The sequence below is a fragment of the Drosophila teissieri genome, chromosome 2R, assembly GCF_016746235.2.
Source record: "Drosophila teissieri strain GT53w chromosome 2R, Prin_Dtei_1.1, whole genome shotgun sequence".
NCBI lineage: Eukaryota > Metazoa > Arthropoda > Insecta > Diptera > Drosophilidae > Drosophila > Drosophila teissieri.
The window spans coordinates 11,827,725-11,842,401 of NC_053030.1; the positions used below are offsets into that span (position 1 = coordinate 11,827,725).

Sequence of the window (14,677 nt, forward strand, 5' to 3'; positions counted from 1 at the left end):
TGATGGTATCCATCATAATTATAAAAAGTATAATAAAAAGGCATATATTTTAGCTGTCTCTAGCTACTTAGAAAAAATATATATTACTTATTATTAAAATTATAATTTATTTGTTATTATCTAATAATTCTACGTCTCCTAATGTTAACCATTTAAAAAAACATACTCATATGTCTTCTTCACAGACCTAAAAGAATACGACATTTTTATTTTCCTATTTGAAACTTTTAAGTTTCAGGGCTTGGGATAGGGCTTAAGCTGAAAAGCCTTTGCAATTTCGTTCCCTTCGAATATCGTAAAGCTCCTGACTGAGCCGTAGTGGCGAAAAACAAACACCAGAGGTCGCTTTAGTTTATCAATACTTTTTATTGGTATATCGTAAGGCTTACACGTTTCGCAAGATATGTGACCCCAGCTGACCCAGTCGAAGCACCACCCAACGCCTAGTACTTGTACCCACCGGCACCACCAGCACCACCACCGCCGCCACCACGGGCTCCTGGCTGAGGACCCTGCGGGTACGTGGCCTCGCCCTCGTAGCTCACGTCCGCGTGGTAGCCCGTCTTCCAGTCGGCGGTGTAGCGGACGATCTGGGTCCTGCCGTCGGGCATCTGTACGCGGTACTCGCCGGTCACCACGTCGCCATCGCTGGACGCCTTGTGCGCATAGTCGTTGGCGGTCTCCGGATCCTGGACGGCGTACTGGAAGTCGTACGGCATGCCGGGCACGTGGACATGGTCCTGAATTTGGGATAATGGATGGAGAGTCTGATCAGTAAAATGGAAAGGTATTTTTTAAATACTAGTACTTAAATTAAGAAATTAAAATCTTAATGAACCGTCATAAATAAACACAGGTATTGTGATCTTTAGTCTTAATGGGTTTTTGTACAAATGTTATGATGATATTTCTAGCAAACGTAATAAAGACTTGTATCTCTGCCATGCCAAGCTGATCTTTGATCTTACACTTGTTCACTTGTTGGCTGATCAACGTAATGTTCGATCATCAAATTGGAATAAAAACATAACTATGGATCTGATCTTTTGCCAGATGATGGCGGTTTATGGTGATTAAGATATACTCACATCGGCTGGCTGGCCAGGAATGTTGCGGGGAGTGCCGGGAGGTGCTGGTGGCCGAGGTCCAGGTGCCGCTGGTCTTCCAGGTGGGCCGGGCTTCTGTGGAATTACATTTAGCAAATCATTTAGCAAACGAAGAAGTCAAAAATGACGGAAAACATTCAAAATGGGGTGTAAATACTGCTCATAACTCATGACTGAAGTATAAATTGTAGTGATGCAATACGAGTATTTATTGTTAGCTTAGGAAAACTTGAACTGCTGAACTTCGCGTTATGGAAGTTCACCTGCATTGTGCTATTTTCGCAACGATCTGCCGTTGGGCTGGGGGATCTCAAAAGGTTAACTTCCATTCATTTTCAACTGCCAAAGCCACAGCCCTTCACCGACCGATTCGAAATGTTGCCATCATTTTGGGCCGACATTCAGCAGCATGACGTGCCGCATTTATTGAGTTGAGCCACAGCACTCTGGGTGATAAATGCGGCGACAAATCTCGACTGGCTCCAACTGGAGTTGGCTGCCCCTGCCACTGCCACTGCCATTCTGCATCTGCCTGGGCCAGTGACTGCAACTGCTCCCAGAATGATGGCCGTAATTAGTCCGTTGACTGGGATTCAATTTGAGGCGGTTGGCCAGGCCATTCGGCCAGATAGCCACATTGCTACATACACACTTACAGCCAGATAATTCAGATTGGAGCTATACTCACGAAGGGGGTCTTGGGTTCCGAATAGTCGTAGCCGTTCTTGGTGGGCGGGAGGTACGCGTTGGAGCCTGGGGCGATCTGGGCGTAGGCGTAGGCACTGATGGCAGCGAGGGATAAGCTCTGCAAGACAATCGAATGGAATTCAATTTAGTACAAATGAATTACACATCAAATAAACTTGGATTAATATTAAACCAGTTGCCACAAACAAATTCTATAATAATTCAATGAAGTTCTAGTTTGTATGTGATTTAATAACTAGAATTCTACGTCACATTAAATATCTTGGCTTTCCTACGTAAACCTTTGTATATGTGCAATTTCTATGTACTATCATCGCATACTATATCGCACTGATTTTTGCCGGTGTAAGAGCCGGCCATTTGGTGCGACATTATATCAGCGACTTAAAGGTTAAATTAAGAGGGCGAACTGAAATTGAAAAGTGAACGGTTGCAAATGGATGTAGAAGCCCCGATAAGATCGCGGCTGACATTCAGCCATGCCGGAGCGGAGCGGAGCAGGTGCATCAGCAACTGCATCCCCAGCAGAAGCAGAAACAGTAGAAGAAGCCGGAGCCAAAGAGGCGGCAATTTATTTAGAACGTGCCCGAAAGGCGTTCGCTCATCGCCCGCAAAAGGGCAGCAAATGGCGGAGGTTAGTGGCGATCTGCCGCCGATTCGCGCGATTCGGCGATTCCGCTCTTTAAACACGGCTAATTGACACATGCACATGGTGGTGGCCAACGACGATGTTGGACGTTGCTTGGTGGTTGGTGGTGACGGCAGCTCGTCGACACATCCACATGTCAGATTGCAGCCATCCATCAGTTGGCCGACAGCCGCCGGTCAACCAGTTGCCATAACCACTTGGCCAGGCCAATCCGCGGGGCTACTGCCTGTCATCTAATGTCTCGTTTGTGTGTTTTTTGTTGCTTGCGAACTTTTCAATTTACATATGTACATACTACATACAAGCATGCTGCAACGGATTGCGGAAATGCTGCATTGCCACTAAATTATCCACTGGCAGCGGAACATAGAGTGAATATAGTGAGTATGCTGTGCGGCCAAGCTTGGGGCATTGATCATTATTATCGGTATCATTATCATTATCATTAGCGATACAGGTGGGAACTGCTTTACATTGTTTGCTGATTAGTTGTGTGTGCATACTGCTAAATTGCACATACGACGTGTTGGCCGAACGTGTAACTCCAGCCACATGGGAGCATATTTGGTCAAGGAAAGCGGGATTCCGCTTTGTACGAGGCTTTCCCATGGATAAACTCAGTCGATATAATAATCGCGATGGGGAATCAAACTTCAGAAAATTATATACAAAAAAAACTTAATTAATTTTCCATGTACCAATTTTGGTATTCAAGTGTTTATATTTATATTAATACACATTACTCATCGCATTTCCAGTTCACCTTCTGAAGTATTTTATTAGCGATTCACTTTCTACACATGATAAATTGTACATGAATGCTAATCAAGTCTTATGGCTTGCATCTCATCCATTATAAATTTATGTTGTAAATATTACAAAAAATTGCAATGAATTTTAGTTTTTAATTTGAAAGCAACGATTTTTTCTATAAGTATGTTTGAGTACACCGACTTAATCCGTGTAATATTCATTACATTTTCCCATATATTTAATGAGGCATATCGGGCAATTTCCACCGGCATTTTACACATTTTGCTCACCCATCAGATGAGTTTCAATTTAAATTAATTAGCTCCACTAAAGTTTCCGCAATTACCGCGCTGGGTGGTCCTAACCTTCAGGTTCTTCAAGTACGAGTACAACACTCGAAGCGGCAACAGACACAAAGCCTGGCCAATAAGCATGTCAACGGCAATTGTCCATGTAAAACAAATGTAATTACTTCTAGCCGGCCCAGCAAGTACGAGAAAAAATCCACTGTCGACTTCAATAAAATAACGGCGAATAATTTGCGTGTTAATTAAATAAAAGAGGCAAAAGAGCCGCAAAATAAATTGCGGCAACTTGTCGACAGCCGAAATTTAATGGTTAGAGGGTTAGAGGGATGGGGCAGATGGAGCGGCCAAAAATTGCAGATAGCCAAGTTGCAACAAATCGTACAGCCAAAGTTGGTAGAAGGGGAGGCAACGAGGCAACAGTCTGGCTGAAAGATTGAGCCAATCAGGCAACGAATCTGCTGGGTATTTAAGATCGCAACGGTGGGCTTAGTGGAGAAAACCACAGGCAAACATTTTTAAACATTTAAATACATTAATTCAGAAAGATCCTTTAAGCTAAATAGGCGGATTTGGGAGAAAATAAGTAAGTTGTATTCAAGTTTTAAAGAATAAGACTTTATAATAATTATTATATATTTTTTTGGTTTCAGTTCTTGCAAAATCTCAGCTTTCCAACTATCAAATGTCTTCTTTTCGCCATGAGTATTTAGTCTCATTTGGTCTTGGCAACCCTGACTATTGCATCTTCAACCTTTATGCGGTCCAAGTTCTGTTCTCATTGCTGGAGAATGCTCATTAGCCCCGAAGGTTTTCCTGCGTCGCCATGGTTTGTGGCTTTCCCATTCGCCATGGTTGGTGGCCAGCGGCACCTTGACTCCGTGGTGAGGCAGGCATTGATCTTGCCCCGCTGGTAGTGCTACCAAAAACTGCGCTCCGTGATTAAGACTTTTGTTGGCCGAGTGCCCGCACTTTTATTTTATTGCTCATCGCACGCAGGTACGTATCTTGCCCCCCATCACGAGTCCAAACTCAAATCCAATTCCAAAACCCGAAATCCAAAGGCACGAGCCGGCTAGGCATTGAAGCATCATTAATCGTGCACAATCCAATAAATTAACAATTGTTTGCTTTGTCCGGCTTATTATTAAATGGCCATTATGCTGCCGTTGGCCGGGCTGAGTTGTTAATTACAGCAATGAGCTCTTTGCCAGTTATTGAGTTTGTTTTATTAAATCAACAAGTTTTGTTCGAGCGCTTCCATAATTAATCATAGCGCACAGCCGTGTATACTCGTACATGTGTACGGAAGTCCGTGGAAAAGCACAAATGTGTAGATGTACCTCAGTTCTAGACAGATGGCTGTGTCCGCCCACTGGTCACTCATCAAGTTGATGGCCAGTGGCCACCCGGCAACATCAAGTGCATATTGCTTCTAGTGGGTGAGCGCAATGAAACTCTACAGAAGTTGTAGGTTTTGTGCCATAAACTTTATAGGTCAAAGCAGCTTTGGCTGATTTTAGCATACCATGACCAAGTAATAATTGTGCAAATCCTCACATTTGTCGGACTTCCTCCCCCTCCAAGCAGCTCACATCTGATCACGACCCAGTTCACAAAGTCGGATGCCGAATTACAGCGATCCGCTTAGATGTATTTATTTATGACAATCGCTTTGGAACGCGGCTTAAATGGCAAACTCGAGTGTCTGGAGCTGAGTTGGGGCTCAGTTGATTTATGGGCGGTTAGCATTTAATATGCTTAAGCCGATCGCATCGCATCGGATCGGATCGCAACAGTTTATGGTGGGCAATAAAAATGTTTACGCCAAAATGACTTCATAAAAACCCAGATGGACGGATGTGGCGCTGCAGTTGCAGTTGCAGTTGCATTTATTTAATTAATTTAATTGGTCCCCCTGTCTGGGAAAGAAGTTTAAATGTTGACTCCACTTCTTGCTTTAATGGCATTTTGTTTATTGTTTTTTCGTGCAATTATTAAGACGTCATTCGGGAATGGACGTATATAGATTTTACAATTTACGGTTTTACAACAGTTGCATCATTTTGGAGCGGCGGCACCCCGTAGGCAACTCCAGCAGCATTCTGCAACGCCCACTCGTGGGTCGATGATGAGGTTTGGCTTCCTACTTATGGATGCCATGTTGTCTTAATTTATGGAATTTTTGCACATTTTTTGTGCGCTATCTCACCGCAGCTGCTTCCCAGCAATTACCAGAGTAGCACAACCGAAAAAAGTCCCCTACATAGATGTTAGATTAACATGCACTTGCAACACACGACACGACTCCGCGGCGCGACTCGTTCAGTAGAACAACAAACATTTGGTTGACCTTTTCATCGCCATCTACATCTGCATCGCTTTTGCTGCTTTGTTGCATGTTGCATGTTGCTGTGCGGTTGCTCTCCCCCTCTTTTGGGGCATTGAAATGCAAATTTGGCAAAATAAAAGTTAATGGGCCAAGTGAATGGCAGGCTGCGACGGCGGCGACGGGAGAAGAGAGCTTGCAATGGGAAATGACTTTTATTGCAGTTTGCAGTTCGCCGCTTGAGTCTTTTGTTGCAACTAGCAACTTGCAACTTGTTGGCAAGTCGGACGATTTCAATCAGGTCTTTTCGCTTTCCTTGTGCAATTTGGGGACCCCATGTTCCCAGCTGCTTGCCACAGAGTCACGTGCCCGCTGGATGCAAGGACAATGCCAAAGAGCAAAGGTTGGCCAGCTTGTCTCACGACTGGGGCCTCCTTGGGGACTCACCTGTGATAAGTCAATTTCCTTTTGCCTGTTTATCGGCAGATCGTAAACTAGCATGGGCCTCGTCTACACCACATTAACCCTCTTTAACCCGAATTAAATAACACACTTCAATGCACTTAGGCCGCCAGCTAGACCATAGAGATATTAACCTTTCAAATACCCAAAATGGGCAAGAAAAACTTATAAATTATATGTTACGATCGAATACTTCAAGTAGTTGTTTATGACCAACTATGCATTTGCAAGCTGCTCATGTGCAATTATTTAAAATGTTATAAAAAACTCGATGGGAGCTTTTTTGCCTCATAAAAACTGAGGTAAGTAGACATATTGTGGTATTATAGTTAAATTATGGATTAAATTAGTTTTTTAGTGTCTATGGTTATAGCTTTGCTACAAACATTTGATGTACAACAAAAAGGCCACATCCAGTGGAAATGATGTGCTTCATTTAAGCCAAAACTGTTGTGCAGAAACCACAACTACCAAAATTGCTGTACAATGAATAGCAAGTAGAACTTTTTCTTTTGTGTGACTGAGAACTATTTCTCCGCCATTTAAATGTTAGAATTTCGGTTAAAAGCCGAGTGAACCAATTTCCCAATTGCCAGCTGTTGTAGAGGCACAAAAACGCCGACGAAATAACACTTGCTGCCAGAATAGTGCAATTAAAAATTCCTCGCCCAAGGGAAACGCGAAATGGGAGAAGTGGCTCTTATCCACATTGCGCATACGCCACGTTGGACGCTCTGGTTTTGGTTGGGCAATTAGCGAATTCAGAGGCGGAGGCTGGGCTGGGCTTTTGTAATCAGCTGAAATTTCGATTTAATTAGATTACCACACAAACACACACAAAGGCGCCAATGCTTGGCTGGTTACCATTTCCCTGCAGAAGCCCCACTGCCCCTTTGCCACACTGTTGCAAATACTCGTACTACAGATATGTACGAGTATGCTGCTGCACTTGCCGCTTGCTCAAGCGTCATTAATTTTTTGCCATTTGGGTTTTCTTCGGTTGGATTTTTTCCCCCGGTATTCGAGCCATTGCCAAAGACAATAAAACCGCACAAAGATGCGGCGAATATCGGTGAAGCCGCAAAATTGCATACTTCCAAGGCAGAAGAATGGGTCTGAGTGCCCATTCGACGACCCACGGGCTCAATTACCTAAGCACGGATCAGCTTTGAGGCAATGCCAATCGGCATCAAGCGAAATCTGGCAAATCTGCCAAATTATTTCAATTAAAATTGAATTTGTAATGCAAGGGTAGAGCCTGTGCGAAATGACGAATGCGGGAATACGCTGCTTTAAGCTGAATGCTTACTGAAATAATGATGAGGTTGTAGTTAAAAATTAAGATTGAATGTGGTGCAACTTCTAATGATGCCTGAAGATATTTATTTGTTTATGTTGCCTTAGCTTTAAATTATTTATAGTTATTCTGGCGAGGCATGTAATTCTTGAAAGTATTTCGAAAATAACTTGTAGAATTTTCCTTATTTTCGTAGCCCGACAAAATGCAAATGTCCCTTTGAAATACCCTCAACTTATCCATCACTCATTGGGCAATCGCTCACACTCGACTCGGCAGCAGTGCAGCGATGAGCCAATGAAAGACTTTTGGCCAGACATGCGATATATTGGCCATAATCAGGCGGCTCTAATCAGAATCGGAGGCAGCATTGACCCGTGGCTGCATCCACAATTCCCCATTCGATGCGGCTGGCGAATGCAACAATTCAGCATTGGCAGAATGCTGAATGCAGAATGCGGAATGCGGAATGCAGAATTTGCAGCTTCGACTTTCGGCTTTTGCCAGCTCATCATCATCAGCATCGGACTCAAATATCAAACTGTGAATATTTTAGGTTTGTCATTTGAAATTCAAAAGCGTGCCCGAATGAATGGCAGTCAATGCTGGCTCCCTATCGCCTGCAATCGTTTCTCGGATTCTTTGCCACCAGTTCTGCAATTTTCGCGTGCGAAAATGAGCAGCTGGAATCATGGCCATTAATATGCAGCAGCAGTTGGCCATTACCCGTTGGTGTGGGTGCACGACGTATACTCCGTACTCTGTAGTTGGCTAGTTGGGTAGTTGGGTCTTCCGGCTGAAATTAACATGTAAAACATGCTCGCCCCGATGTTCTCAAAAGCCCGTGCACTCGACTGGCCAGCGGCCATTTGTCTATCGAGTGTCTGCCTTTTGGTGGGCGGATGTGGCAGTTGTGGTGGTTGGGCTCCTGGTTTTTATTTTCGGCTTGGTTCGGCACCGTGTCTGCTGTTTTTCGCCTGGATCGGGCCAAAACATGAATGGCAAACAAAAAAATACAAAAAAAAAAATGGAGAAAAGACGGCTTTGGGGAAATGGGGAATCGCTGGTGAAAAGTCAAAAAGTTACAAGCGGCAAATTACACGCGTCTGGCTGGAGTTCTTCGCTCTTCACTCTTCACTTTCCACTCTGCCCTCAGACTCTATTCCTTTCCTATCGTCTGCTCTACCTTTTGCAAGTTATCTGCTTGGTGGACCAGACGCACCGGAGATGGAGGAGTGCACTGGGAGAAAAACCCCAAAGTTGATCAAGAAGAATATTAGAAGAATATTATGCAATAAATTATACTTTATGCTTGAGTTTGGCATTGCATATATATAATTTATGTTAATTAATAGGTATGGTCACCCATAAATCACGATTACTTTAATAGTTAAGTTTAATTCGATATTTATATGATCTTTAACCAATTACATATTAATGAGATGTTGATTATATCTCCTCTGAAAATCTTCATACAGATTAATCGCTTTAAATGCAATTTTTTATATCCATAATCATTACATCTTTATTATATTTTTTTCCTCTGTGCTCACGTAACGCGGAACGGGCGGAGGTGCCTTGGATGGATTCCAGACGGTGTGGTCTGCTGTCTGGACCTGCATTGCATCCAAGTGTCGCAGCAACAATTTAACACGCCCCAGTTACAAAAAATAAAGGAACTAAAGGAGCAGCCAGCGAAACTCGCGTCTGTTTTATTTTGTTGCCTGCTTAAGGGCGTCGTTCCAAAATGCGATTCAAAATGCTTCAACAATGGCGAACAAGTGAAAGTATTTTGGATTTTACAAGTGTGCTCTTGATTGCGGGTTAACTTCCTCCCTTTCCGGAAAAGTATTCAATACTGTAATTTTTCACAATAAAGTTGTGAGTGTGCGGAGAATTTTCCTGGCAAAAATTGCATATTTGTAGGTAACAGAAAGGTTTGTGGATCACTTAAATATTGTCTACTTTACTCAATTCTTTTTGGGTCAATTTGCAGTCTATTTAAGATAGATTATATAAATATTTTTCATTAATAAATACAAAGTGTGTTTTTCAGCAATGTGTTTGGTTGGAGAACCAAACTTGTGTCAATTTAGCAGGAGCTAAGAAAAGTTTGGCTACAAAATAAAATCAAGTTAGAGCACTATATATTTGCAATTGTTGAAGGGGGAGCAAAAAGGTTAGCAATTTTCTTCATATGATGCCTAAATACGAGAGGGAAAATATATTACCAACATGTTTTCCCGCCCTACAACCTTTTAGCCTTCTGCTCCTCCACTCGAGTGTTTAGTTGGGAACAATCAAGGAGTATTGCTCGGATTTGGGGCGTATTTTACGTGGCACTTGGCAAACGCAGATGTTGCCAAATATTGAATGCGTATCCATACATACGGGTATATATTAACCGGAGCGAAGTGGAGCACTTAAGTGTCTTTGATTATTTGCAATTTGTTCGAATCGGCGGGGTTACTTTGCTCCCTTCGCCACTTGACTTTCGTGTTATGGACTTGGATTTTGATTATGATGATGATGATGATGAGAGGCTCTGATTCAGACGTGTGGCAAGTTATGCAATCATTTTCGTTGCCATTGACGGCAAGTGCTACCAAAAGAGAAAAAAAAGGAAAGCAAACAGTTTTGCCAGGCACTTGAAACAACCAGTTTGATGGGTAGTTTGCTTCAGTTTTCCTGCCAAATCTCATTTAAAGTTCCCCCAAAAGCCGCAGCAGAAAAATGACATTGTGGACGAAAAAGGACACTGAGTGACCACGGGTCGTTTTTCCCTGCCAGCGATAAACAAATTTGACATATAACAAGCTTAGCTTGTTGGCCTTTCCACACACATAACATACAAAACATACATATGTACATAGTTTCTCTTTAGCCAAAGGACACGCCTGCGAAATCTCATATGATTTGTTTGGCCAACTGATTTATGTAGGCTTAGGTTTTTTTTTTCCAACCCAGAAATACATGTCTTTGTTTTACGTATGTATAAATACTCACAAGCAGGACGAACGACTGGAAGGACATCATATTGTTAGTTGAGTTTCGATTTTACGTTCACAGACGATGGCAAAAAGTAGTGTATCCACAAACGCCGCTGGCTGAAGTTGAAATTGAATCGAATTGAATTTATTAGAGTTGTCAATTATTTTATTTATATATGTTATTTTAGTTGATCGAGTGTCTGCTGGGCTTTTATGTTTATTGCACACTGTTTAATTTGCAGTCCTTCGTCTGCCACGACAGTTGGATTAACTCTTACTTTCACCGGGCGGGGGAGGTGTTTTTTATCGGTTTAAGAGGAGGTTGTTTTATGTTTTAAGGTACGAGTACGGCTAGATTGATTTCCTAGACAACCGCACGAAGTACACGAACGTTTTGAATTAGGTTAGACAATGGAGATGCGCTTGCTTTTTATAATAAACGCTCGAGACGCTGGCAGCGACGTTGGCGGCGACGGCGACTGCGGCAGCGACGGAAGCAGCGGCGCTCGCGTTGCCAACTGCACCTAAAAGTAACGAAAAAGCGGTTTGAACAATTGAGGCAAGTCTAGCGCCTAACTTCTAGATCATCTGCCGCCGTGGAGCCAACAGCCAAGAGCCAAGAGCACCTCTCAGAATGGCCCAAAGAGAGCGGAGCGATAGCGGTGCTCTCCCCGTTTGGGCCAAGTGTTGAGGTGGTGAAAAATGTTGCAGATCATCGCCGTGGCACGATCATTACGATGATGGGTAACGAGATGATAAATGAATGGCTTGCACGATGATGATCATAATGATGATGATGATGATGATGGAGCTCGGGCGGATGTATAACAAGAAGAGTTGGGTTGGCAGTTGGAGCCTGCAACGCCCCAAATGACTTCATTAAATACCTGGGCCATTAAATACTTGGCCAAATTTGATATTTAAGCCAAGCTTTTATGAAGTCTGGGCCCTCGGGCGCTGCAGTTGCCATCGAGACGATACGAAAATGTCACTGGGAATGTCAGATGATAGGTTTCGTTTCAGCCTCCAAAGATACAGTCGCCCTTTTTCATACTTTTTTGAAATATATATATTTGTATTTTTTTGCCATTTGGCTTTTGGGAAAGCAGCAGAACATAGAATAAGTTTGGTGAGAAATACGTGATGCGGTTGCTCGGGGAAAATTGCACAAGCTGCACAAACGTGTTCATGTGGCGTCCCAATTTCCCGCAGCACCTCTGCCAAAATGCAATCTATGACGTGAGGCTCATGCCAAAGATCCGTAGCCGAGGCCCCGAAACTCATCCATTGGCCATTGCACAAGGCTGGCAGACGTGTCGAGGGCCTTTGGGCCAACTTCCTCCTTCCTAACTTCCTAGCCTCATGGCTCCTTTCCTTCCGTCAGGCATCAAGCCCCATCCCATAACCAATTAACCTTGAATGTATCACACTGCTCTGTACTGTACGAGTCGAGATTAAATAACAATTAAAAGCAATCTATTTCCGATGGCTGATTTCGGCGTTTCTTCACATTTTTATTGACCACTTGCGCGAGGTGATGATGTGTGCGTGTGTGCGATATTAAAATTAGATATTGAAATTACTTTGGGGAGCAACCAATCGAAACTAGCTACACTTACAATCGGCTCGTCTTGTAGGCAGTGATGCGAAAATCTTGTACACAAATAGTTACCAGTAGTAGTGAAGTGATAATGAAAATGGTATTAGTTTAAAGTCGATATTTCGTTTTTTGTTGTGGAATATTCATAATATGTAGTAATATTATAGTCTAAAGAAATTGTAAGATTTGTACCTATTTTCCAGCATAACATAGCATTTGTTGTACCCATCTTGGCCTACAAAATGTGGCACCTCCGTCAGCGCCGCTTACACCTGCTGCCAATCTTCAGTGGACCGCTGTGAAAAGTAATTGAACAACTTTTGGTTACTTTTAACTTTAGATTTCCGTGACACTTGAGCTGCGCATGTGTGTGGTGTGTGTGGCTCAAACGGTCTTCTTCACGTGGAGGCGAACGTACTGTCAAAACGATGTCTTAACAACATAATACCCGCCGACAATCGGGGCCAACTTCCAACCGCCAACTGGCAACTGTTGGTCCGATTGTTTGGATTGCTGGGATTGTTCCCAATATCGCACACACTCTGGGGGCAAATTGAAATTTCTTTGAGCCGCTCTCGAAATCAAGTGCAATTGGTGGTAGCAGCGATTACGAAAGGATTTCGACTTAAAATGTAATTAGAGCAGTGTGATGGGGCGAATTTGATATTATATAATGGCGCCCAAGTGCAGGCCGCGTTGAAAATTCCCTTTTGATTTGTTCAACAATAACTTGACATCAATTGGGCAACTTTTGTTTCGCTCTCATTGCCTTGGCAGCTGTTGCCGCCGCTGCAGTTTCGGTTTCTTCGGCTTTTCGATCATTTTTCAAAACGTCCAAAGTAATAAAGTTTTGCAAATTTCCCGCTTAATTCATCAAGTGGACACTCGACGGCCCCAAGCGAAACGGAAGCAAAACTTAGTCAAACATTTCGTGGGCTTCAATAGCCATTTGTGCATTTTATTCCATTTTATACGTTTGTTTTTTTTTAGTTATTTTTTCGTTTCTGTCGCCCAGCTGTTGACATTTTAAAGTTTATTGAATTGTTGCAGGCAAGTGGAAGACGAAATAAAACAAAAAATTAACATTTAAAAGAACAGACTCAAATTCTTCGGCGGCAGAAGCATTTAAGATGATTTTTTCCTCGAATTTGTTTTGCCCAATTCGTGCAACATTCAGGCGAATCACCTGTTGATGCTTGTTGCACGTTGTTGCTGCTGCTGCTGTTGCTGCTGCTTAGTGTTGCAGTTGCTGTAGAACCAAAATAAATTCCAATAGCCCCAGCCAGGCGCACCTTCTTCAAGCTAAAAATGAGTGAATTAGAATAGCCAACTATGTAATTGCCGCGTTTTATTGCCACCAGCATTGGATGTTGCTGCTGCTGTTGTTGCTGCTGCAGCAGCAGTTGTTGCAGTTGCTGCTGCGATCGCTGGCATTGTTATTGTTGTCGCGATCATTGTTGCACCTAGCGCCCAGTGTTGTTGTGGCTGCGGCAACTTGATGTTGCTGTGGCCCTCTGAATTTGGTGTGAGAAGTGGCCGAAAACGCGGCGATCTTTGTTTTATTTCCAGTTTTGAGTCCAGACCGATGATTTGCATTTTCTTCGGCGTTGAGGCGCGTTTTTTACAATTTGCTATTTATAGACTAAATGTCTTGGACTTCTTATGAAATAAATGGAGTTTCCGATAGACTGGCGGTGAAGGCGCATCAAATGTCGTCCGATTCGCTTGCCCTTTCCCCGTGATCATCGATTTTATCAGTGGCATTCAAGGCACAGGTAGAGTTAAAATAAAAGTATTTGAAAATATATATTTTTTAAACTTTGTTGTACTTTTCTTACTCTTGTTAATTTCATCTGTGCTCATTAAAAACTTGTAGTGTAATGATCGTCTGAAAGTTGCTAACGGCTTCTTTGACTGCTTTCATTACGGCCATCTCCTTTCGGCACTTCCTTCTGATTTGATTTGATCTCTTTGCCGGAGTTTCCTGTTGATTGCTCTCATTATTCCAGCGAGCAACTGTGATAAGTTTTTCCAGCGATGCTGCTGCTGCTTCTGCTGGTCCTGCTGTTCCTGCAACAATCTTGGGGCTAAAGCCGAGCTTGCCCTGTCACTTGCCACACTTGCCACCATTTTTCTTAATGGAAATTTTCATGCTCTTGGCTTTTCTTTAGACAAATTAAGCGAATTTTTTCTGCGTTCACACCTTCCCCAACTTATGCATCCTCATTGTCATCGTCATCTCCTGCACTTGCGTTCATTGCACCCTCAAAAAAAAAGAAAAAGAAAAACAGAAAAAACGTAAAAGCCAAGCGAAGAAGAATGAATTCGAGGCAGGAAAAAGTTGTGGAAAACTTTGCACCTAACATAAATCACATCTCAGACCAAGTCATCCGCCCCTTGGCCACGCCCATTGTCAGTGTGTGTGTGTGGGTGCATTTGCATATTCCAATTTTGCATTTAATCAATTTACACCCACCC

At 42.9% G+C, this 14,677-nt stretch overlaps 1 protein-coding gene across 1 annotated transcript; it reads right to left on the bottom strand.

Moving 5' to 3' along the window:
- Positions 1-416: 416 nt before the first annotated feature.
- LOC122614362 (cuticle protein 19) lies at positions 417-10,991 on the bottom strand. The gene is made up of 5 exons (XM_043788933.1): positions 10,878-10,991; positions 10,616-10,716; positions 1,795-1,911; positions 1,089-1,181; positions 417-740 (listed from the first exon to the last, which is right to left on the bottom strand). Exons 2-5 carry the CDS (start codon positions 10,643-10,645, stop codon positions 444-446), a joined length of 537 nt encoding a protein of 178 aa, XP_043644868.1. The 5' UTR covers positions 10,646-10,716; positions 10,878-10,991; the 3' UTR covers positions 417-443.
- Between the last annotated feature and the right edge of the window lie 3,686 nt (positions 10,992-14,677).